At 36.7% G+C, this 25092-nt stretch overlaps 2 protein-coding genes across 3 annotated transcripts in view; both read right to left on the reverse strand.

Moving 5' to 3' along the window:
* The window catches only part of LOC127371063 (immunoglobulin-like and fibronectin type III domain-containing protein 1), a 190148-nt gene that overhangs the window by 54305 nt on the left and 110751 nt on the right, over positions 1–25092 (reverse strand). The window lies entirely within an intron of this gene.
* LOC127371069 (metabotropic glutamate receptor 4-like) overlaps positions 19422–25092 on the reverse strand; it is a 157047-nt gene continuing 151376 nt past the window's right edge. For both annotated transcript variants that reach the window (XM_051413648.1, XM_051413649.1), the window contains 2 exons: positions 23658–23904; positions 19422–21198 (listed from right to left, as the gene is read on the reverse strand). In XM_051413648.1, coding sequence (XP_051269608.1) covers positions 21149–21198; positions 23658–23904 — 297 coding nt within the window. In that variant the 3' untranslated portion in view covers positions 19422–21148. The remainder of the gene's footprint in view (positions 21199–23657; positions 23905–25092) is intronic.

The raw sequence follows: 25092 nt of genomic DNA on the forward strand, positions 1-25092 counted from the left end.
TGATTACCAGTTTAAGAAAACAACTACAGTTTGTGGAAGCAGTTGGATAGGAAGAAAAGCTCATGCACAAGCTTAATATGTGAAGTAGAATTGCTCATTTAATGCTTTCTGCTGTCTGCGCTGTTTCTGACCTTGGAAACGGCCAATAAGGAAGAAAAAACAACCATGTTTGTAGAGACTATCACCTTCCATCATAACATCCATTCATCCTCTAGTCTGGCTGAGACACTTCCCTCACTGTATCTAAAGAAACAACAACATGAAATAGCAGTAAATCAGAGGAAGGACAAAATATGTGTGCAGTATATGATTAGCCAAACTCTTCCTCAGATTAACTTCTTTCACCGTACATAGATGTTTTACATTACATCCACGTCTTTTCGGTGTGAGTAGGTGAGTGACAAGTGTAGCCCCGAGGTCGGAGGGTAAGAAGCTACCATATTACGTTATTGTAGACAGCAGTGAAAAAGTAATCTCTCCAGGCTCTCCACTTGTCACACTGCGCGAGCAGCAGGGCTTCACTTATTTTAAGCTCCTCAAGCTAAAAAGAAAAGAAGAAAAAAGTGTAACATTAATAAAGAAACTCCCCCAAATCCAGGATTCCAATGGATGATTCCCCCTCAAGAAAGTGACTTTGACTCATCGCACAACTACGATATTGGTGGTACTGCTACTGTAAGACTGATAACTGTGTATATATGAAGCAGGAGGCTATACCACCTTCAGTGGTTCCTCTGCATTACCTTGTTATCAGTGTGTGAGCATCATGTTACCAGTCTGCAGTGCATGCACTTACCATAAGTGTTTTTTGTTTTTATGTTCTCTCAGCCTTGATATTCAGCTCTGACGTATTTACTGCAAAGCAAGATTTCAGAATATGACACGTGAGTATAGAGTGAAGAGGAGTTTTGTGACACCCTTTTAGCAGGTTTGTGGCACAAGGATTTGTGATACAATGTGTGTTAACTCTAATGTTCTATTTGGGGTCTTGAAACTTAACACCCTCAACATTATTTATCAGTTTGAAACTTCATGTTGTTTACTAATTTTACAAGAATTGCTAATATATTATTTTGAACTGATCTCTGGCGTCTTACTCACCCAAAACATAACATAATATAAGATTGACTTTATTGATCCCAAACGGGGGAAATTTGCTTATTACAGCAGCTCAATATACAACACAACATAATAGATAAGAAAATACACATTAAATAACAATTAAAAAGGAAAAAAACAAGATCATAATAATAATAATAATAATAATAATAATAATAATATGTACCTTTTATATACAGATATGATTGATTGGAGCATGGTGAGATAATTGCATAGATTATTGAATACACACTTGGTGTGTAGCATTATATTACAAAAATACAAATAATATTATATTATATTGTCTTGAAAAATAACACCACTAAGCCCCACATAGTGCACATAACTCTGTTGGTGAATGCAGACAAATCGTAGACAAAATAAATATATATTTGTTCAAGCATATCCCAGCCTGTTACACCTCTCACACACTCTCCTGTCAGGCTCTTGGAAGCGGTCAACGTGTTTTTTGCTGACAATTACAATTTTCTGAATGTGTTTTTGAGCTACTCATCGACTATGAGGTAAGTCTTGGCTGTTTGACAGAAGAGTCAGCCCTCCGCCTGTTTCTGCAGGAAAAATGTCGGGAGACAATTTTGACTCATTTTCACTCATCAGGAATTTATTTCCTCTGTGGCAGTAAAACACATTACGTGAGCTGTCAGACACAGCCGTAGGTTGTATTGGACTTTTTAAACACTTTTTGGGCTGACTAAGAGACACACTATAAACAGACTTGAACTTAGACTCTCAACATTCAAAAATAATATATAGGTTTATGTATAATACATAATTTTCCTCGACAATTGGGTTGTTGAAATTTCCTGAATACATTAACATATGTTTTGGGCCAACAAAGTATTTTGAGAATGACACCATGCACACATGGTCACAATCGTTAGACACTGATGAAAAAGACTGAATAGAAAAGATCAATCAGCTACATGTGCAATTTGTTATCGATTACTCTATTACCTGAACCTTTTCAGTGCTTTTCTACATATTACGTTCTCAGTCATATTTGAATGTGAAAAAAACTGGTTACAGCAGTGGGTTCTGTGGCTCCCCAGACAATCAGAAAATAAAGAAAATGTCAACAAATCACAAGGTTTATATAGAGTAGTAAGTGAATATTAATTCAGTTTTGTTTTGCTGACTCTGTCCACATACTTTTTGCATTGTTTTTTGTTAACAAGCCTTGTCATCTGTGATTATTCAGCATCCCCATTTTTTAAGAAAATAAATTTGCTCTGCACCACTAATTACCACCACAGTGAAATTAATCAGACATGCATGTTTTGTATTTCAAAAAGGCATGTTTAACACTACAGTGATCTTACCACTGTTTACTGTGTTCTCCCTGCTGAATAAGAACTTCAGTGCCTTCATCAAGCGCAATCTGACAGTAATTTCCTCTGAAAGGGACAGTATTACTCATTGGCTTCACCCACCTATGTCTGTAGATTATGAATCATGAGTCCGTCTGCTGAGGTTCATTCATTTCACTGTACATGCAAAACGACGTTGCACCTTCCTGTTGTGCTGTTTGTTTCCTTGTCAACGTCTTAAGTCATTAGAGCAGGATGAAAGCAGTTTGTCAGCTACAAGGACTCATGATTGTACTAAAACAAAAGCAGCAGGAAGGCTCTCCAAAGAGCCGACAGGCAGTGCAGTGAATTAGCACCTGCAGGCTGTTAAAGTGATATACTTCGCCCAAAACATACAATATCTTCTGAGTCTGAAACGTTCAAACTCTGTAGAACTGAGAGTTGGTTGTAAAAGGTTTGCTTTTTCATGGAGAACAGAGGCTGTGGTCAGCTTAAAAGTTAAAAACGTCCACAGAAACTTCTCCTGCAGCATGGTCTACTTCTGCTCATGCTAAAACTCATATTTCATATCTCCATCCCCATCTTCCATCTCAATCCTGACACAAAACACTGTTGATCTAGCAGGCGTGTGTATGTTCATTTGTGCATGGCTGTATTAACCCTCCCCCCACTGCCCAGGGCATAAATGTGCTCTGGGTCCCCCCCGACTTCCCTCCTTTCCCCTCTCTCTGTGCACAGTGTATGTAACCCAGTCACCTTCAAGCTCTCATATGTATGCATACAGCAAACTACACATGGTAGCATCATTATGTGTTGCCAGAAGCAACAGATACCAACCAATATTCCGTTGCTGGAATTCTACTGTATCCATCTCCAGGTCTGACCGGGGTAAAATTGGTTGGGTTAATCAAAATGTATTAAGGAATGTGTACTGTATAAGCCCAATATCAACCTAAATAATAAAGGTCTTAAAAGTAATATGTGACAGTGAGGCATCCTGAGAAATTACGTCCGTATTGGACGATGCCACACCTCACACATTTCACAAAACAGTGAAAAATGCCCATCACAGTTTCCCAGAGCCCGAGGTTATATCTTTAAATTCAGAATTAAAAAGACACACAAAACCCAAATATATTCAGTTTAAAGTTGAATAAACTGTTTTGCATTTTTGTTGTTGAAATAACTGAAACAATCATTTAACATTTTTTTGTTAATTTCCTGTAGTAATCACTTAATCAACTTATCGTTTCAGCACAAGTTGATGTTATGATTTAGTGCTGTGTATTCACATACTGATTTACACTTATTGTTATTTCACACTGCAGAACGATGGATGTGCAGAGTTGGACACTAGAATGCTGTTTTCACATTCATATTGGTTTTTAAATCACTGAATGTCCTTGTCCCGTCCTATCTGTCCGACATGGTGCAGACATATGTGCCTGATAGATCCCTTATATCCTCTGACCCAAACCTCTTGATTGTTCCTGAGGTCAGACCTAAAAGGCACGGAGAGGCAGCCTTTGTTAATTATACTCCAAAACTCTGGAATAGTCTGCCTGAAGGTCTTGGTGGCTCAAAATCTGTTGGCACCTTCAAAAGAAAACTTAAGACCCATCTTTTTACCATTTGCATTCTATCCTTCTGTTTTAGTTACATTTTATTTGATTGTATCTTCCTTAGATTTATTGTTTTATCATAAATGGCATCATAATTTGCTTTTATGTTAAGCACTTTGTGTTGCATCGTATGCATGAATTGTGCTATATGAATAAAGCTATCATTATCAATAGTAGTAGTAGTAGTAGTTTCTCTCTTAAATCATAAGAGAATCCCGTACATACAAGCAGGATTTTGCAACATCTCAAATTTGGAAAACAGTTGTGGTCCAATTTGCAAATTATACAAGCGTTATGTAGAAACTTAAAACCTCCAGTGCACATAAACAATGGACTTCTCAGTGAAGTAAGAAACATCTTCTGTCTAGCCTTTAAACTTTTGAATGAAAACTATTTGCATATTCATAGACTCTTATTTAGGGAGTTGTGCTTTTTCTAACTAGGTAATTTTATTTTATGGAAAAAAACAGCCACAAGTTATTATTCCAAGCAAGTATTTTTATATGTCTTAAAAAACAGTTCTGGAGGGGATCTTTCAATAATCATAAACCAATAAACACACTGAACATGGAGCTTTTGGGGCCCCTGGAGGACTGGGGGCTCAAGGCCATTGCCTGCCATGCCAAGTTTTTAGTTTTTTGCAGAGCTTTCCTCCTGATCTTTCATTGGTTAAAACCTTTAAATACTAACATGCTTAGCATTGGCATGGTGCAAACTACAGCCAGGGGGAGCTTGTGAAATTTTGAGGGGGATCTTCAAAATATTGAAATTATGCTATCCTCATTTTATCCGGTATTTCTATCTTTCTGTATCTTCATAATCATGGATAATGCATAAAAATAGGCTATTATGTTAGCCATGTTATGTATGGAAGTTGTGTGATTCGTGCACGAAGGTGATCTAATTCACTAGCTCACTGAGGATACCGAGATCCATGCTATTCTTTCCATCACCATTGATGTGTAGAGGCACGATATCAGAAACTTCCCTTACTTTAACTCAAAGATAAAAAGAAAAAACAACTTTTTTAGTCTGCATGCCAAATCGCCATTGTTCATTGCTCTTCTTTGTAGTCAGCATACTGAGTCTTTAAGTCAAGCACCCACTTGTAAGGAAAAATGAGCTCCCCCGCAAGCCATAATATAGTTCCCACACTACTTATTGGGTATAAAGTTCAATATTAAATTCATATTCAAAAAGTCTTCAAAAGACAAAATGGGGTGTATAATGTTTACTTTTTAGTTTTATGTTTTTTGTAAAGCAATCGTACTTCTTACTTTTGGTGAAATAATGTGTACAGGGTTTTTTTTTTTTCTTCCCAATGGGATGGCTAAAATATTCACACAAACAACATTGATTCACTAATCCTTTAACAGACATGTGGATAGTGAGTTGTTTGTTATTTATAACCTCTAACTGGACAGTGAGGATGCTACTGGCTGTTTTCCACAGCTGGTTGAATCTATTCTCTTATCAGCAGTAAAGATACATGTTGTAGTAGTAGTAGGCTGACACACAGTTTATCACCTGTCCTTCAATTACTGTATCAGTCAGCAGGCCGGACGTGTCAGATCCCAGAAGAGAGCTTCAGGAAAACAGGAACAGAAAACATTTATTTTCTTTGGCGAACAGATACTCCTGTGACTTCTTGACACGTATTCCCTGAACTACCTCTTAAACAGGTCTTTAGGACTTAATATCTGAAAACAGACAGATAGGAGTGCCAGGAAAACATGTGTACGTTGTAACACATATAAGACTGAGATGCAATGATTCCCTATGCTGTCTAAACTTTTGCACATATTTAGAGCAGGTCCCTGGACTCATTTCCTTGAGTGCTCGCAACAGTTCTCTAAGATTTGTTTGGCTTTTAAAGTGGATGTTTTGAATTGTTCCAGTCTTCTTTTGACTCCTTTGCATTGCTTAGGAATTGGCTCAGAACCTTTTGAAATACTGAAGATCACTGTTGTGAACGTGGCTTATAGAAAGCTTAACATGCACAATGGGAATGATTTTAGAACTGTAAATCATAATAGTTATGATACAGCTTCTTCTTCTTTTGCTCTTGTTTCTTCATTGCACAACTATTATAGTATTAAAGGAATAGTTCAACATTTAGGGAAATATGTCGATTCGCTTTCTTTCGGAGAGTTAGATGAGAAGATTAAAGAGGCCAAATTATGCTAATTTTCTGGTTCATACTTGTATGTGGCGGGGTGTGTATTATAATAGTTTAACATGCTTTAATGATCAAAAGAACATTATTTGTGTCATACTAGCCATTGCTGCAGCTCCTCGTTTTAGCATCTTTCAGCTCACTGTTTTGGTTGACAATAAGCAGCTGAAGAGCTTTTCTTCAGGACTTGATGGAGACCAAAACAGAGGCAAACACAGTCATCAGGTTGCCAGACACACGCCTTGAAACAAATTATAATGTTGCTGAGTGTCTGCAGACACATTACAATCCAGCAACTTGTTGTAAATCAGCCTCTAAATACCCATTACATGAAGTCATGTGCATCCCGATTTCACATGGAGAGCAACAACAGGGATCTTCATTGTAATATTTATATTTTATTAATGCTGTAACCAAACGAACAACCCCTAACACATATCTGAAATATATTATTGGTTTTCTTGGTTCCACAGTTTGTTTGTCTGCGCTCATTGTTTAGGATTCCCCAAGCAAATCATCATAATCCCTCAGACACTATGCAGATGGTGGTTGATAATTAGGAGGCTGAAATATGTCACTTTTATGAGCATTGTATTTGGCTCTGCTGTAGAAGTGTTGCACACAATGGAGAAACCAGGCTGCACTCTTGTATCCCTCACACTTAATTGACACATCAGTGAGGACTGGTGTGGTTAAGATCTTGAGGAAAGATACAGTGTGGTTACCGTGAGTGTGCCCGTTTCCTCCACAGTAGATTTCTCATTTTGGCTCAGCACCTCAGCTTATAGCCTAATCAGCTGTTTGTATTGGCTTTTGATTGGTGCAGGATATCAGGTTTCATAAGCCATTATCTTTTACCCAGAATTCTTGTTGTTTTGTTCAGCATGTCTTTCCATGTGAGAAGAAATAGAGACACTGAAGTTTGTGTCTTTTATTTTTAGATTTTTGTCGCCATGATTGTAAGAGCACACTATGAGGCCTTGAGGCAATAAATGAAGTGAGCAGAAAGGAGGCACTTTGTGCCTTTTGTGCACTCATCAAGACTTAAAACTCCAAGCGATTAAGTTGGATAAGGCTTGATGAGACCTTGTATCAGACCCTCTGCATCAGAGGGACTTTGTGACTAATAGTATTTGTCACAGGTTGTTGAACATGCATTTGGTTCTGCATTTAGAGACTTTGTTTGGACCCAGTGGTGAATTTAAAATATGCCCTGAGGCAAAAAGCAATAGTGTCGTGTTGTTCTTGCTGCACTGGGAATGAAATACAGTATAAATTGTGATTCCCAACAGCTATATCAGATTTAGGTTTGACACTTGCATTGAAATTATATTAATCTAAAAAAAGAAAAGCTTTTGTTCAGCATGTGGTGTAGCAGATTCATTAGAAATGGAGCTGTGCCCTTACAGGGAGGTCATGAAACCACAGGCCACTGGCGGAGTATTGGGGGGTTAATTGTGCTCAGAAAATCACATACAGAAATCATAAAACTAGAGTTAAGATTTAAAAGGTAAAAAGAAAATCACACTATGATTTGAAATATTAAATGTATGATTTTGAATGTTGATGTTAATTTCAGCCCTCAGTTTTCAGAGATTAAGATCTGCTCTTTAAGAGGGGAAAGATCTGAAACCCCAAGTCAATCTGAAGCTCTAAACAAGGACCAGCAACCACTGAGGACACTGAGGACATAATTATATGTTTCTTTTGCCTGAAGTTCTTCACATTCTCAATTTAAAGCTCAGACACAATGGGTATTGGGCCGATTCCATTATTTTACTTTTTACTTTATTTTCCACAAGGTGTACATCAACAATTAATAATAATATAACATGTAGGAATACCATGGCATTTTTAGACAGTAAATAAATAAAAGCATAGTATAAAATAAATCCTTAATTAATTCATAACTTAACATTTTAGCCACAATACAGCCATACCATCATGACTAACAGTGTAAAAAAGAAAAAAAAAAAAAACATACACCTGCGACTTTGATGGCTCCTTATCCCTGACATAACCCCTTCCCCCTGGGCCTATCTCTACATGCTGAGTACAGTGTGTTGCAAAGTAAATAAGGAAATAAAATAAAAATAAACATTGAAATTTTGCGGATGTTAGGCCAACAACACAACAAATAATTGACGGCTTCAGCAATTCCTTCTAGAATTGTATTCCTTTTTAGAGAAGACTTTGAAGTTTGAACCCCATTTAGACCTTTGAGTTGGAATTCATGTTTAGTCATGCAATATATGCAATGCTGGTCTCCAACAGGTGCTTACTATATGTTCTGTATATGGTGTGGAACATGATATCAAATACAATGCCAGTTGTAAGATAAATGTCCAAAATTTCCTGACTTCAGATTGTTGGATAACAATCTTAGTGTCTGTAATAAGGTAAAATATCTTGGACGTTTTTTATTACAGAACATATGAGAGATGATGATGATGATATGTGATATGTGATGATATTGTAGGCAATGCCGTAACATGTATGCACACACAAGTTTATATGTACTGGTGATAAATACCACAATACAGAGGTTACCATTTAATATATTATGATATACTGGGCTACTGTAAGCAAGGCTATATATCACAGTTTTTTTAATCTAATTTTTAATTTTAATTTTAGTCATATTATATAAAACAAACCATATGCGGTAAAATCTGAGTTTAAAAAAAAATACTTTTATGCAACCAGTACAGTTTGCATTTGTATTAAGCACAGTCCCTGTAACATCCAACTTCATAACCCTCAGTTTAAGTTTACTACACAGTTGAGAGATTAAAACACAAAAATCAGATTTTTTTTTATTGATACAATGTCACAAAACAAAATATTGTGATACACCCCAGATGGAGTGAAGATGTTTGAGCATATTACTACAAACCTGTGGTTTATTCTGCATAATGTCTTGCCTTTATCTGGACCCTGAGTCTGAATAAAGTTTGAATATAATTTGGAATTTTACTTTATTTGGATTTTCTTCCTGCAGACTCATACAGAGACACGAACACACAGAGTCAAGTCAAGTCAAGAAAGAAACTAATTGTGTAAAAGAATCGTCCCACTCCGCAATTTCTCCAACAAAAATCAACACTTTTTGGCCTGTAGAGTAATTGTACAAAGTAATTTGTAAGTGGAGCTTTATTTATGGAGACAACAGTCTCCTGGTCCTGAAAATGTGTGTATTTAATATTAATCTCAATAGAAGGTTTAATAGCCCAATCACTCCTGTAAAATTATTGTTTCGGTGGTTGAAAAAGTGAGTCTGTAGGCGATAAACATTCCCTAGTAGCTCATAATCTTTACAGTTTTTTGACAACCTGCCTCAAAGGAAAAGCAGATTCTCTATTGGTCATTAATTCTTTCAGATGGGAAGAACAAAGTATTATAAACATAATCAAAGCAAGTGTTGCTCAGTGTTGACCACATTTTATAAAATGTGAGTGGTTATATTAGCAGGGCCGTACTGACTATTTGCCTGGAAACTGGAAGTACATTAAAAGTGGAGAGCAATTTCCTCTCCTGCATCTTGTGCTCTCTATGTAGATATATTACTGTATGAGCTCCCATCCTGTCCGTGACCAGACACCCTTCTCTGCTTATAAAAGTAGAATGCTTTTTTAGCCTATGCATCACATTTACCTACAGTGTCATCCATGGTGTCACTGTGGTGAGGGGGTTCGAATGGCTCGCAATAAATCATGATTTTTAACAGCTTCAGGGATTGAGTTCACCTCTATCTAGACTTGACCTACTTCTTAGCAAAGTCTACACAAACTAAGTTGTTGTAGAGTCCCTCGTGGGAAAAGACAAATGTGGATGTTCCCTGAATACTCATTGTCCAATTTGTCATTTCATTTGTTATACATTCTACGCAATCGCCACTCCAATACAGCTCCAACATCCTTCCTGGTTCCACTAGCTAATAGCTGTTAGTCCTAAAAAAGTGTTCTATAAGAATTTGACCAATTCATAGACATAAAAATATAATTTATGATTAAATTCACTATTTTAATGGACCAGTGTGTAACATTTAGCAGAAATTGAACATAATATTCATTATTCAGGTATGTTTTCATGAGTGTGTAATCACCTGAATATGGGAATTGTTGTGTTTTTTTACCTTAGTATGAGCCATTTCTATCCACAGACGCCACGGGTCACCGTCCATGGAGTCCGCCATGTTTCCACAACAGACAAACTAAACACTGGCTCTAGATAGGGGTGTTTGCATTTTTCACTCGTTTCACTTACTGTCACCATAGTTTCTCCTTTGTGTGACTACACTGCTAGATGCCACTAAACAGACACACTGGACCTTTAATTGCTGACTCTGTAAATTGTTTAAAAATGTATTTCACGATTTCTCCAAGTTGTCTTCTTGAAATGTCTTGTTGCAACAATTATATTTGTTATAGATGTAGAACAATAATTTGAAATGTTTTTTTCAGCTTAAGACCCCCCAAAATTCAGTTTCCAAATGTTATAAATGAGAGAAAAGAAGCAAATCTGGAGAAGCTAGAACTACTGTAGAGTATATTTAGCAGTCGTATTTGATAAATTACAGTCATCAGAATTGCTGCGTACTACTTTTTCTGTCGATCAATTCATTGATTTGTTATTATTATTATTATTATTATTATTATATTGTCAAACTACATAGATGTAGATTGTAGTTGTGGCTAGCTATTATTCTCCACTTCTAAGCTTGCTGCAACATATTAAAATCAGAAACAAATCATAGGTATTTCTTGTAGTCCTTGCAAAAGCCATTTTAGCACTTTCTCTTGGTAATAACAGATACATTTAATTTCAATCAGCAATAAGTAGAATTTTTAATGCTGATTGTTGATCAATACGAAAACTACAACAATTCCTTCTCTTGGGTTTCTGGGTTTCAGCTTGTACTTCTGAAACAACTCCCTCCTGCCACCAGCAACTGCTTTTTTTTCAAATACTCAGCAAAGAAGGAAGGTGCAACAAAAGAATGAGAGGTGTCCTGAGAGACTTCAACAACAAAAGCAAAAAAGCTGGGTTCTCTAGCCAGGCAAGAGTATTGTACTTAGAGTACAGGGATACTGTGTATTATAAATTCTGTTGGAGCACAGACATGGTTGCTATGTTTGTGTCAGTTACATAATACAGTAATACAGAAGGTTGTTGTATTAATTGTTATACTGTTATTTGTGACTTAAGTCAAGATGGACACCAATATTTATGTCATGTGTTTTATTGCATTTTACCATATTTATGCAACAATCTGATGCGTGGTATCAGAACATCTGGATTTGTTTTTAACTTACTCAAGTAAGTCTAGTAGAGTGTTTTTCTTTGAGGACAGCAGATGTGATAAGTCTGCAGAAGACAGCATGAAGCACCAAGAAAAAAAAAAGTTTACTATTTGTGTAATTGCAGCTTTTGAAGGCTTCTGACTGGTTCATTACCTTGAGTTTTAGTCTGGCTGGTAAATGATCCAGTAGGTTAAACACTCCAAAGAATCCAGATACATCACACTTAACAGGCACCAATTTGCTACTGGGTATCTTTACAACCTTAGATTAGATTAGATTTGACTAGACAAGCTTTGTTAAAGGTCCAGTGTAAAACATTTAGAAGGTTCTATTGGCAGAAATTGAATATAATATGAATAGCTATGTTTTCATTAGTGTATAATCAGCTGAAAATAAGAATTGTTTTGTTCTGTTACCTTAGAATACCCCTTTTTTTATTCACAAACCCTACAGGCCGCTTTCAATGGAGCCCCCCATGTTAAACCACCATGTTACTACAGTAGCCCAGAATGGACAAACCAAACACTGGCTGTAGATAGGGCAGTCTGCAACTACACTGCTAGATGCCACTGAAATCCTACACACTGGACCTTTTAAATGTAAAACTTATACCAAACATGACTAGCACTATCTGTCTAGACAGTGTTTATTTTATACATGTATACTGTTTTAGCATGTAGTATACAAAACACTCTAAATACCATATACTAATAGGAAGCTACAACTAGAAAAGCTACTGCCACATTAAACTTCACATATATCAAAATGTTCATCCTAAGATTGAATACTTATTCATTGTTTCTTTGTGGAGCTGTTTTTACCAGCATCTGCCTCTACAAAAAGTAAAAAGATCATCAAAGTAATTACAAGCACCACAAATACCTGTACAAAATTCATTTCCATGCCATAGCTGAGAGATATCTCTCAGTCTGGACCAAAGTGGTGGACTGACGACTTTGCTATGCCTAGAACCATGGCACTAGTGGCTGGCTAAAGATGCACTGTTGTTTCATAGCACTGTATATGTTAGGTATCAGAATGCAGTGTATCCAGTCTTAATGTACAGTATATATAGAATAGGTGTAGGTGACCAAAAAGAGCAGTGGCAGTTCAGAATTGGAAATTTAATTGTTAAGAAATATGAATATTTTGAAGCATGAAACATTAACAAAAAAATGACAAAGTATTGATTATAGATAGGATCACTTATTCAGGAGTAAGATAGTTGATTCCTGAGTCTCATTCCCAGGTCGTCAAATACCGCAGCTTTGAGTTATAGTAAATGGAAAAGACAAATAAAGTGGTCGTTATGAGTCAGCACAACACAACAGTCCTCCCAGGTCTTCAAATCGCCAAAGCATTGGTATTGGACAATCTGGGAATAATTCTCAACAATAAACAATCTTTCTCCAGAATGACTGAGCCCACCTTTAAAAGCGCAAATAAATGCTAACATATAGTGCTCTATTGTTGTATCTGCACAGACAAACATTTTTTGGACAAGTTCCAGATACTTGAAGTGAGACAGCCCACTGATAAAATACCTAAGGAAATACATTATATTTACCATATGACATTGTAAAGCATATGAAGGCGGCAGAGCTTAAAAGGAGAGAGTGAAATGGTGCATAGCAAATGAAAGCAATATTGGCAGTGAGTATGAGAGGCCCTGGCTGTGGTATACCAGGCTCTGTATTATTCTACTGTCACAGTGTTTCCCAGTCCTTGTTAGGATGGCCTAGTTTCATTGTAAAGGCTTTACCCACCTCCTCACACGTTTTTTTTTCCTTCCTGAGGGATAACATGTTACCCAAGTGTCTCTCTAACCCGGGAATCTCTACATACAGCACCCGTCTGGTTCCTCGCCTTCCCTCGGGCTCAATTAGAACCATCATTCAGTGGACTTCACAGTCGAGATGATTGCTGGCTGTGTGTTACAGACAGACGAGTATGTCATCTTTAAAACTATGGAGATAAAATGACTAATGATATCTTTTTCTGCTGGGGATGACAGTTACATGTTGTTCATAATGACAGAAACAGACAATTGCTTCAGAACAGTTACAGGAATTAAATCTGAATCAACCTTATTAGTGGAGTGAAAGAAGAAGTTCATTCTTATGATTTCATCAGACACAGGAACACAATTTCCTCAACATAAATACTGGATGTTGATCATAGCCTTGTCTACATAGTTATGGTTATACATATAGTTATAGAACTTATTAAAAATACTTCTAAAAGAAGATAAGATAGAACTTCCCAAAGGACATTTCTGGCCCCAAAACCATGGTATACATCATAAAATAAATACATACAATATAAATATACTGTATACATACATACCTGCTTACAAATTAATTTTAGCTTTCAGTTTACTATGGTACAATATATCAACTTGTAACATGAATGTCAATTATTGTACATAGTCCCTGAAAAATGAATAAAAGAAATTATCAATAATTAATTCAATCTGCATACATTCTAGGGATGCTCAATATACCAGTGGCTGATAAAATATACTACATTTTGAAAATTAATTATTGTTATTGTTTCGAGAATGGAATTTCATATGAAGTTGCATAACTTCTTACATTGCAAGTTAAATAATAATATCACAGGCAGAAACACAAAGACAACCTGAATATTTATATATATATAATGGATCCTACTAACAAGAATTTCCCATGTAGCCAAAGCCTGACATGGCTAATTCCGCTGTGCCATTAAAAATAAAAATATCTAGGAAAGACACATCAGTGAGTTCCTTCATCACAATAAACAAGAGCACTGTAGTTTATTTTGAGTCAAGCCCACATACATACTTACATACATAGTTTGTTTTTTTTCATCAACAGTAAAGTATGAAAGACAGAGTAACGCATTGTTGGTATGGGTCTTTCGTAGATTTTTTTTGACAAAAAGAGGGTAATGAGTAAAATGTATAAGTTATTAAACTCCTACTAGCTACAAATGCTTTACAAAAACTGTACTGACTGTGGGGGGAAAAACATGTGTTTTGTCCTCTTCCCAATTTTGCAACTGCAAGATTAATGTTGTTATTACATCCCTATCGGCTATGCCAAACTGACAATTAATGGGTCTTGTTATTGGCCCTGAATTTCCATATCTTTCTATCTCTGATACATCCTGGAATAAAATAGAATGAATGGCAAGATAGAAAAAACTGCAACGCATGAATGAAAAATTAAATAAAAAAGCAGGATATCGCACATTACTAGCAACACATAAACTGTACAAAAAGCTGTATGTTATGTTACAATCTAACAACTGCATTGAGAGGTGGATCTGTGTTATACACAGTATTTAGAAATTGAAATATTTATGTTTTTAATTATCTCTGTGTTTTTCCTGTAGGGAGGTACTCCTCCAACATTTTGCTTTTACGCAGTCACTGAACTATCAGAACATTACTCCTTTGATTGTGCAATAACTGCAGGATATTCATGAGGTACTGTTTCCTAGCAACATAGTGTATGTGCTGTGTATAAGCTACGGTACCACGTCTCTGATCACTCATCACTATCAAACACAAAAGGTGAATGAAATATTAGTTGAATATTTGAGAAAATGTCAGGCTTTGAGCACAAACATGTCATCTTGAGAGCCTGCTCTGTTTTCTGTTGTTTTTCTTCTGCTTCACACATACATTCACAGTCAATTCTTTCCCTTAAGCTCGCTCTGCTATCGCCATCCACAGTGAATTGTTGAGCCTTTGCAACTGGCACTCTCTCTCTTATTGGAAAATCACTCCTCTAGATCAGAGTTTTTACAGCAAAGCGGGCACTGTCAGTGTTGAGTCTGTTTATGATGGTACACAATGCTGCACAGCTGAGAGAGCTCAGTCAAAGGACCCTTAAGAGAAACATCACTGCATTGCTTCTCTCAATTCTGCTGCATATTGGTGCTCAATTCTAGACAAATGTGCTCATGTGCTCATTCTGTCACCCGAGGGCAGCTGTATTCTATTATCTTCAGGTGCATATGGGAAAGGACTGGAGGACCAAGTGGAAACGCATTATATCTGCTCAGCTTATTCATACTTGCATGAGGATTGTCCCAGCATTGGGGCTTTACTGCTGAAGATAGCTTTGACTCCATCCACTGGAATCAGCTATAGTTTAAATGGTTAATGAAATGAAATTATTTGATGACTAAAACTAAATTAAATTACTTTCTGAGAAAAGACGGTTCGCGTTTGTGGACTTTGACGCGTTCCAATTGTCTTAGGAAAGTGTGCCAAGACCATTTCAAGAACATATGAAAGGATTAATAATTGCACTGTGATCCAGTCCTCGTGTGATGGGTTTTATGGGTATGTTCGCTCATGTTAATATTTCCCACTGCTGTGTGAGCAGTATTTGAATTAATTCACTCCACTAATCTGAAGTAGCTGTCATTGTCACTGTGATCATGTAGCGATGAGGAGCATCGTCTTCGCTCCTCATGAGTCTAAGCTCAGGAGGAATGTGGATTTTGTCGTGTGCTCTCACATCATAAGATCACCTCATCAACAACAGGGTGTGATTGTGGCATTATACTGTCAAATATCAGTTCATATAAGTCCTTAGCTCGTGTGGTTAAACCTCTCCACCTCTATTTGATCATTTGCATCTCTGTATCTACAATTACACAGTTGAGTAGATTGCATTAAACCCCTCAATACTCCTGTGAGTGCCCACAGAAATTTGTTTCTGAATACACTTTGGCATTACGCTGCTGAACAACATCTCAAGTTGTCCTAAATATTCTTCTAAGTTTATTGAAAATTGCTGGCTTTCAGACTCGGATGCATTGAAGTGAGGACAGGCCAGCTGTTGGGAGAAAAAAATACATACTCACCTGTCTTCTCCACAGTCTTCTCCATCCATCTTTATTGTTTCTCACCCAAATGCGGTGTGTATCCTTGAGGTCTAATACATTTGTTGAATGCATTTCCTTCCTCATTTGAAACATCTGTTTCAACTGTATTTGCTTACTAACAGTGTTCTTCTTCTTCCTTGCCTTTGTTGCTACATTGCTACCATTGTCGGGAGGGTTACTTTAAAAATGTAATCTGATACTTTTACTTATTACCTGTTAAAAAATGTAGTAACTCAGTAATCTAATCCAAGTGTCACAATATTAAAATAAGGTACTTTTGGAATTGCCTCAACACCAAATATGCAATTAAAAACAAGAGATAAGATAGAGATAATATCAATAAGAAGTACTGATGCAAGTGTATTTAAGACAACAGAACAATGTGGCCTGAGAAAAGAAAATGGAAACGGAAGAAATGAAAGATTTCTAGCACCAACAGTGTGTCCTCTGCTCAGTGTATTTTCATACATATAAAAGAAAAACTGGTGTATTTTAAGATTGTAATGCTGCTTAATAATCCCAGTGTTTACTAAATGTAATGATAATCTGATTATGTCTTCTTTCTGTAACTGTCCTGGATTACAGTTACCTTTTTTTGTATCCTGATTACGTAATTTAGATACATGTAATCTGTTACTCCCCAAGCCTGATCATTACATTTAATGACACGTTACCACCAACAGTTGTCTTATGCATGTGGATGCAAAACAAAGAAATGGGCGAACTCTCTCTCCATTGAGGAACAAAAACCTTTTATGTATGTTTAGATTGTGTAAGATGTTGCTTGCTGTGTTAAATATACAATATATTAAAAAAAAAAAACAGCTAAAGAAGTTGATATGTCATGAATTGATACCTGGATTTATACTCACCACGTTGTTTGTTTTGAGCAGTACGTACAGTACTGTACATTTCTATTGATTCATTATAATCTCTTCCCATTCGCTGTGTTTTCTACTGTTGAATAAAAACTCTAGGGTTGTAGTCAACCAAAGAAAATCTTGGGGGGAGGATCGCGGAGAAAAAGAGATGTCCGTACAACTAAGCATAAAGCGATGCAGCTCAGGCAAATGCAAAATTAAAAAACTAACCGGCATCCAACCCACTACTGTTGTTATTTTTTTATTTACTTCATGTAGTTATTGCCATCAAAAATAAGTTTTACCCACTCAGCTCTTCTGTCCTCTGAGGCTGAGGGCCGATGTAGTGATTTTTGCTGGATATTTGACATTGTGTCAATTAGTTTGTAGCTGAATAATGTTAGTCAGCTAAGCAGTCTCCAGGCTGACAATTGAAGTTGTATAAACAGGGTTGTTTTGACTTCTTGACTTTGTCGTGTATTAAACCATACAGTTATTAAAACAAAACCAAATTTGTTAAGGGGAAATATATTTGAATATTATTATCATATATAATCAATGTCATAACAATATAGCTTATCACTCAAAGATACAACACATCAGGTCTGCATATGTCCTTCCCGCCCCCCCAAAAAATAAATTTTAGCGATTAAATAGTGCTTTTCTCTTTATGAAAGTAGTAGCAACGATTATCCATCCATTAAGAATTTGATCGGACAAGAACAAATCAACTAACCAATTGACCAGAAGGTGTCAGCCCTAATGTTTATGTTATAGATGTTCCATCTGCATTGCCCGTTGGTAAATTCAAGCCTTTCTAGTGAATTAAGGTTATAGTGATGAATAGTCTTGAATTTATTATCATTTACAGAGCATATATTTTTAAGCTGCATACAGTATATATGATTTTTTTGTAGTAGATGTAAGAGATAATGACTTGTTGACTTTGTTCTTGGATGTCTTCCAGAGAATCAATCAGTCATTTTTGGGTCCCAACAATCACCAAAAAACATCAGAATTTTGGAGTTTGTAGGTCTCGAGTAACAGCATAGAAGTTATTTGCAGCTTGTGTTGGCCTTAGCCAAGTATTATTTATTAATAATGTATTGATTTACTGACTTACTTAGTTAGTATCACCACATCAGTATCTCGCAGTGTCTCCCATATTTAGTTTATTTGGCAGCCAGCCAAAAAGTCTTTGCTTGTTTCTGTTTTTTTGTATTAATTATTTCTTCATATCAACGTGTGTTTGTGCAGTTGAAAGATGAACTGAAATGTCTGCCAGAATGGTGCATTCAAGTGGCTTCATAATGAATCCTCAACACTGTTTGTAGCGTGAAAATTTAAATAAGATACAGAGGCTACCTATTTTACTGATTGTGATTCTAATAACAGACTTTAAATGCTTAGGCCTACATAATTTACATAATTTACCTAAATGGCTACATCAGTTTGTAATATTATGTGCTCTTTATTGTTGCTGCCAGAGTGGTATGATATATTTATACATTTGTTAAAAAAAAAACAGGGAAAAAAACAATCAAGAGTGTCTGTCATGCAAAAACCTTGTGGTCTCATGAGACTAAACATTGCAGACACCTCATTCTGTCTGTGCTGCGTGCAGATGATATACTGTGCTCTGCATATTGCAGTAATCTGGTACTTGGGCGTGCATTTAGCACACTTGCTATGCAACAACTGTTATTTTCCAAGCCTTTTGTATAGTGTGCTCGCAGTATCAGGGAGGCGTGGAGAAGATGATAGATCCTGAGAGCTCGCTGCATGCAGAGGCCTTGGATTCAAGTAGCGGCTAACCATTCATTTAAAATAATTTCATGTTTCCCTCCACCAATTCTCTGTCCTTCCAGTGCTATTATCAGAGCAATTGAGGCAACATATTATTCAGAGGATGGCAGCCATTGTCTTTTTTCTCCAGGGCTGACAAACTTGTTTTTAATCGGTATTATTAGTTTACAACAGGAATAAAACACACTCACAAAGAAGCACTGCCAATCATTTAGCTGAAGATAATGTAAGTTTGCTAATTTACCATCCTGTTTTTTTTTTTATGATAATGTTTATAAGGTTTTATTTTAAAGCTAAGGGTCCAATTAGTACATTTCCAAATCACACAAATCTGAAAATGGATGTTGAAGTTTGAAAACATTTTTAATAGAAATAAAATTTTGTATAAAAAAAACTAAACATGCTTCACACATCTCATTAGTTTTCATGAGGTTTTACAAATACATAGTCAGATAGCCAGGCACTGTTTCTTTTTGTACATTTTCCCCAATTTTAGGATATGTCAGGACATAAAGCAGACATCATCAATCTATTTAATAACATACATTAACTTGCCATTTAATTTGGTCAGCACTCACATTTTATTCTGCAACACAAATGGTGTTGAAAGTAATACAGAGGGAGGCATGAAAAGCAGCATTGAATTCACAACACAAATGACCCCACAATGTTTTTCCCAAAGACATTAGAGGGCTTTTATACTGCACGAAGCCAACTATTAATCTGTTCCACGAGCTCTGGGTGATTGATAGAGATATTGTATACTTTTGCAATTAGATTTTCATTTGTTGAAAAGCCTTACAACTTTCTGACACCTCCTTCTTATCATGAGAGTGCCTGAGGAGGACATGTATAGTAATGAATTTTCTCAGTAGCTGGTCCATTATGGATATCACCTTTAGGGTATATTGCACAATCTTCTCAAGGGCATACTTCATCTTAATTCCCCTCCTAATGGATCTGTACAGCTAAGCTTTACCCTTACACTATGTGTGACCAAGAGAATAGCTGGTGGCAGTAATGGGGGGGTCATCCTGGATGACAGTGAGATCTCCTGGCTAAAATAATGTTTATTTTAGCCACGAGTCACTGTTTCAAAGCACATACAGGTATGCGGAGGGCAGTGGCAGCCTTAGGCTAGCTGGTAATACAAATCATGGCCTCACTTAAGCACAGATAAATAATCACTCACTAGACCTTCACCATTTGAGAACATTTTTTAACGCACAATAGGCTCGGGCCCAAACAATTGTTAACAACGCTGCAACAGAGTTTAAACGCATTCCAAATATAATATTTTTTCTTTTTCTTATTTTTTTTTAACAACACAACACAGGATGTTGAAACTGGCATGCTCAAAATCGGCAGAGACCATCTTACACGTCTACTCATTCTTATTAACTCAGTGGAAACCTGGAAGAGGAAAATAAAAATGGAGTCTGAGACAGATTTGTTGCATTGTTGAGATGATCACCATTTCCAGTTCTTTGACTCATGAGACCGGAATACATTTAGAAATAAAAACAAACACAAGTCTCTCTTAGAAATCCATGGACCATGTTTTCATGCCTTTTTGGTGTTGATTAATCCCTTGTGATGCCTTGAGGGTTTTAAGATTAATTATAGTTTGCAAAACTGGCAGACAACACTGAGAACACCTGAACATATTCTTGATTTTAGTTCAGTTCCAGTCAGCGTTGCTCAAAATGACAGAGAAGTCTTTGAAACAGGGCATAGCTGAAATGTAAACACTCAAAAGGAAAGCTCCATCCTTCAATCTCCAGGCCTCTGCCATGCAAGTATTTTTCATTTTTCTTTTTTTGTTTGTATTCTTGTGAGGCAGACAGAAGATGGAACCTTACAACTGTACTGTTATCTGTTCTGGTCCCCTGTTTCGTCCGTCCCTGTGGTATCTCCTCACCATGTAACGTCTTTGGGCAACGCTTCCGTGATCTCCACCCAAAAAATTACGCATCCATTTTTATTTTTTTTGCCAGCCGTGTGAAATTCCACTGCATGTTTTTTCTCCATCTGGGTGGAAATCCTGAATTGTGATGAGAACCTTTGTCCCTTAGATTGCATGGTTGCTGTAGCTGATGTAGGTTTGCTTTGTTGGGAAAGCTGAAAGAGAAGAATGAGAGTGGAGATTAGAGTCACATAGAGTTAAGGTGAACTATTGTAACATATGAGATGAAGAAGACAAGGGCATTATTTGGTCATGTTTTCCAGTGTAAGATGAAATGTCAAATAATCGCTGGACATAGATGTTCGGTTGCTTTTTAGTCCTTGTGCTGCAGTGTAGCATATATGCCAATAATTACCACAAATTCCTAAACTCTCCTATATCGCCTATATTTTTGCCTTCAATACATGTCTGTAAGAGATGGGGGTTTCAGTAAAGCCACCTGCCTACCCAACCACCTCTTTTTTCCTTCAGCTATCAGGCCTCAACTTTCCAGTTGTCTCCCCAGACTGTGTTAGCTGATTCGCTGAGGTGGAGCAGATAAATCCTGACATATCGCCACCAGATCTCGGCAGTTGTGGGAGCTGGCCCAGACAGGAATTTTTCAATTTCATCAAGCCATATATCCACAGTGGCGATGACAATGACAAATGGTGCTTATTCAAATAGCCATGCACTGTACGGACCCTGTAAACGGTAACCCCATCAGGATAAATTGTTGCTGGCTATCAATTCTGCGTCTTTGCCTTCTTGCCACTTATTATAACAAAAGGCCCTATTAACCCTCCACAGAAACTTAAAGTAAGCTAGGAATTAATGTTGCACTGTGTGTTTGTAGCTATTTTGATGGGCCTCACTGCTGTGTGCCATTGTTACTACAATGCATTGTCACACAGTTTATATTGATTTCAGTTTTTACTGTGTAAACAGTAAATACAATGTCAGCTCTTTTATTCTTCCATGAAGGGAAACATTTCTCACTACTGTTAGTATAAAAAGTAAGGAGTAAATACAGCTTTAAAATGTGTGACAAAAGCTTTGATTCCTTGTTAGTACAGGCCAGACAGAGGGAATGTATCTCTGGTGACAGACGTGACCGATTAAAACCTTTTCCTGCCCGAGGCAAACCGAGGAAGAGCATTTGGGACGTCACATGAGTAATTTCTGCTGACTCAATTGCTGAAGTCATTATTTACTTCACTTGTATAAATCCAGGGTTTGTTACTGATACAGTAGAGCCAGACACTTTTATTGCTATTGAGATTAGGAGGAGGCACCCGCTGGGAGCTTCAACTGCCTGAGAAAGGAGTCACATGCCTCTTGATTATTTACAGTGTGTTTAAGCTTGATTATCTTGATTGTAATTTCAATTAATTGTTTATCTATAGAAGGGCTGCATAATTAATCAAAATATTATGGTTTTTGCAATATGGCCAAATGCAATATCCAAATCCCAGTAGCTGCAGTTTTTTGATAAAGGTAAAATGTGTGACAGAACAGCATTATAATAAAGTACTATAGTGAAAAATTTATGTCCTGACCTAAAAAACATATTTCTTTGGTACAAACCTCAACACATGTTTTATTATCACGATTTTAAAAGTTTTTTCAGAGAAAATTAAATTTGTGATTCAAAAATAATCATTCCCACAGTAATCATTATGAACATTTGAGAATCTGGACTAAGCAAAGTCATGTATCTATACTGCAAATCAAAAACATTGTTTTTTACATTAGATTTTTTGTACAGCCTTGAATTTAGAGTAATTAATTTTCTAGCATTGAAATTTGTTGATTGATTAGGTGATCAACCCAAAAAATATTGTGATAATTTATAGTTTTTGCCATTTGTCAAGCACAACTGCAAAATATTCTTTATTTTCTTTGTCCTACTATATGATAGTGAACCGAATATATTTGCCGTTTTCATTTCAAATAGAGACAAGCTATTTGAATAGGTTACCTTAAGCTTTGGGAAATTACTACCTTGTCATTCAGGTTTGAGACCTGTGACTTAAACAAGTATTCAATTACTAAAATTGCTGGCTTTCTGTCCATTGACTAGTCAATTAATCAACTATATGTAACAGGGCTTGGGTGTAGATAGAGAGAGCAATAGTTAAAGAGGAAAGGTAAATTTTTGCATGTGGAACTTGCCAAGATGTCGGATTTCATGTGTAGTGACTAAATTCAATATAATGATGAAAATCTGTTTTATGAACATTCAAAGAAAATGATAGTGGAGGAAAAAAATCTACATTTCCACTTGCCATATTTCAAGCTCTTACTGAAGTAGAATTGCATTGTTGAAGTACAGAATATGTTCTGTGTTGACATCTGTAATCCATTCCTTTATGAGTTCACGCCCCCCGCACACAGAATTGAGAATCCTGTAATGGTTCCTTCTGACTCGCAAACAATACACCCCCATTCAAATGAACAGTGGCACATTGACTGGATTCAATGAAGTGTTAAATAACATGCTACACATCTGTTAATAAGTAAATATGTTTTACTCTACTCTTTTACAGACACTGAAGGACAAAACATGCCAGATAAAAAAGAAAACTGTGGATTTTTAAGTCAGCTGCTTCCTCATTAGCATTTGTGTACTTACTTTGTGTTTCGAGGCTTTCGCACAGCTCGGTTTTGGCTTCTCCATTGGGTCTGAGTCCGGCCTTGGGGTTGAACTTGTTGGACATGGTGGCAGCGGTAACCACGGCCTTGAGGCTGCGTGTGCGCTTGGGCACATTCTGCTCAGGGTGGAAGAGAACCACGTAGACCTTCGGCATGTAGAGTAACCCGAGGGACACTGAGGCACTCAAGCTCACAGAGATGGTCAGAGTGGTTGTTTGGATGTACATCTGCAAGAGGCAAACACCAAACATGCACAACACAAACAGTTTAGCCCTTTTTTTGGAACTGAACTGTGCAGATTTTCTATATGGGCAGTGGCTTGTACAGTACAAGTGACATCTGCTGTGTATCATTGTAATTAGAGCATCCAATGACCCGTTTGTTGGCCAAGCTGTTGTTGAAGTAGTTTCTACTGTGTCCAATAGAGGCTTCAAAACTATTTAATGCAAGTGATGTTATAAAACTTGTTTTAAATCAGCATCTCATTTGCTTTTATGGCGCATCTGCCAATCCAGCCAAGGCCACCTTGTTTGTTTAATTTTCTGCCATGCTAGTTTTAATATGGCCATCACGTCAACCTGAACACAGATTTGATAACACCAGTCGATTGGATCCTATTCTGACTCATAACAAGCAGGACCGTAAAAAAGGAACAAGCTCGTGAAAATTTTACACATGGTCAAATCCTCTGAATCATAGGGGAGGGCAACTCTGAGTATCAGTCTCACTCATTCTATTTTAATTGTTTCCAAAGCTGCAGCAAATTAATGAGTCATCTTCAGGGACGCATTAAAGAAGCAAAGCTTGTGTAATTTCTGTACATCGTACTATGTTGTGACTGCTTGACTGGCCAGCTGAGAGGAATTAACTTGTACGTTGTGTAATAGAAGTTACAATTTAATAATACTGCAGAGTTGAATGCATCCAAACATTATGGCATTTTCAACAGCAGGAAGTCCCTACCTTTTGTAGACTGACTGAGGAGGTCAGGTGTTGTTACGGGCACAACCAAAGAAAAAAAAAAGGTCAAACTTACGGATATATAATAATATATATATAATAAAACACACAATAGGCTGCACTACCACCTCTGAGAAACTCTAGTTCTCTCAAATGTATGCTGTACGCTGCATTCACACTGCATTGTTCAGACTGTACTTATGAGCTGGCAAGTGGGAAGAATACATCTTCACCTTGAAAAAACTATATTTTTCAATTCTACTTCTTCTTTCACTGAAAAGAAGTAGAGAAGTGTCAACAAACTGCTGGTAGTTACATTCCATTGAAATACAATATGAACAAATTAGCTAACAACTATTTATTTATATGTGGTAAACAAAATAAGTCAGTTTAGGGTATGTGTCTAGTGTGAATACAAGATTAGCAGTTAGAATAATGCGAGGTTTGCCAACAAT

The sequence above is a fragment of the Dicentrarchus labrax genome, unplaced genomic scaffold (assembly GCF_905237075.1).
Source record: "Dicentrarchus labrax unplaced genomic scaffold, dlabrax2021, whole genome shotgun sequence".
Taxonomy (NCBI): Eukaryota; Metazoa; Chordata; class Actinopteri; family Moronidae; genus Dicentrarchus; species Dicentrarchus labrax.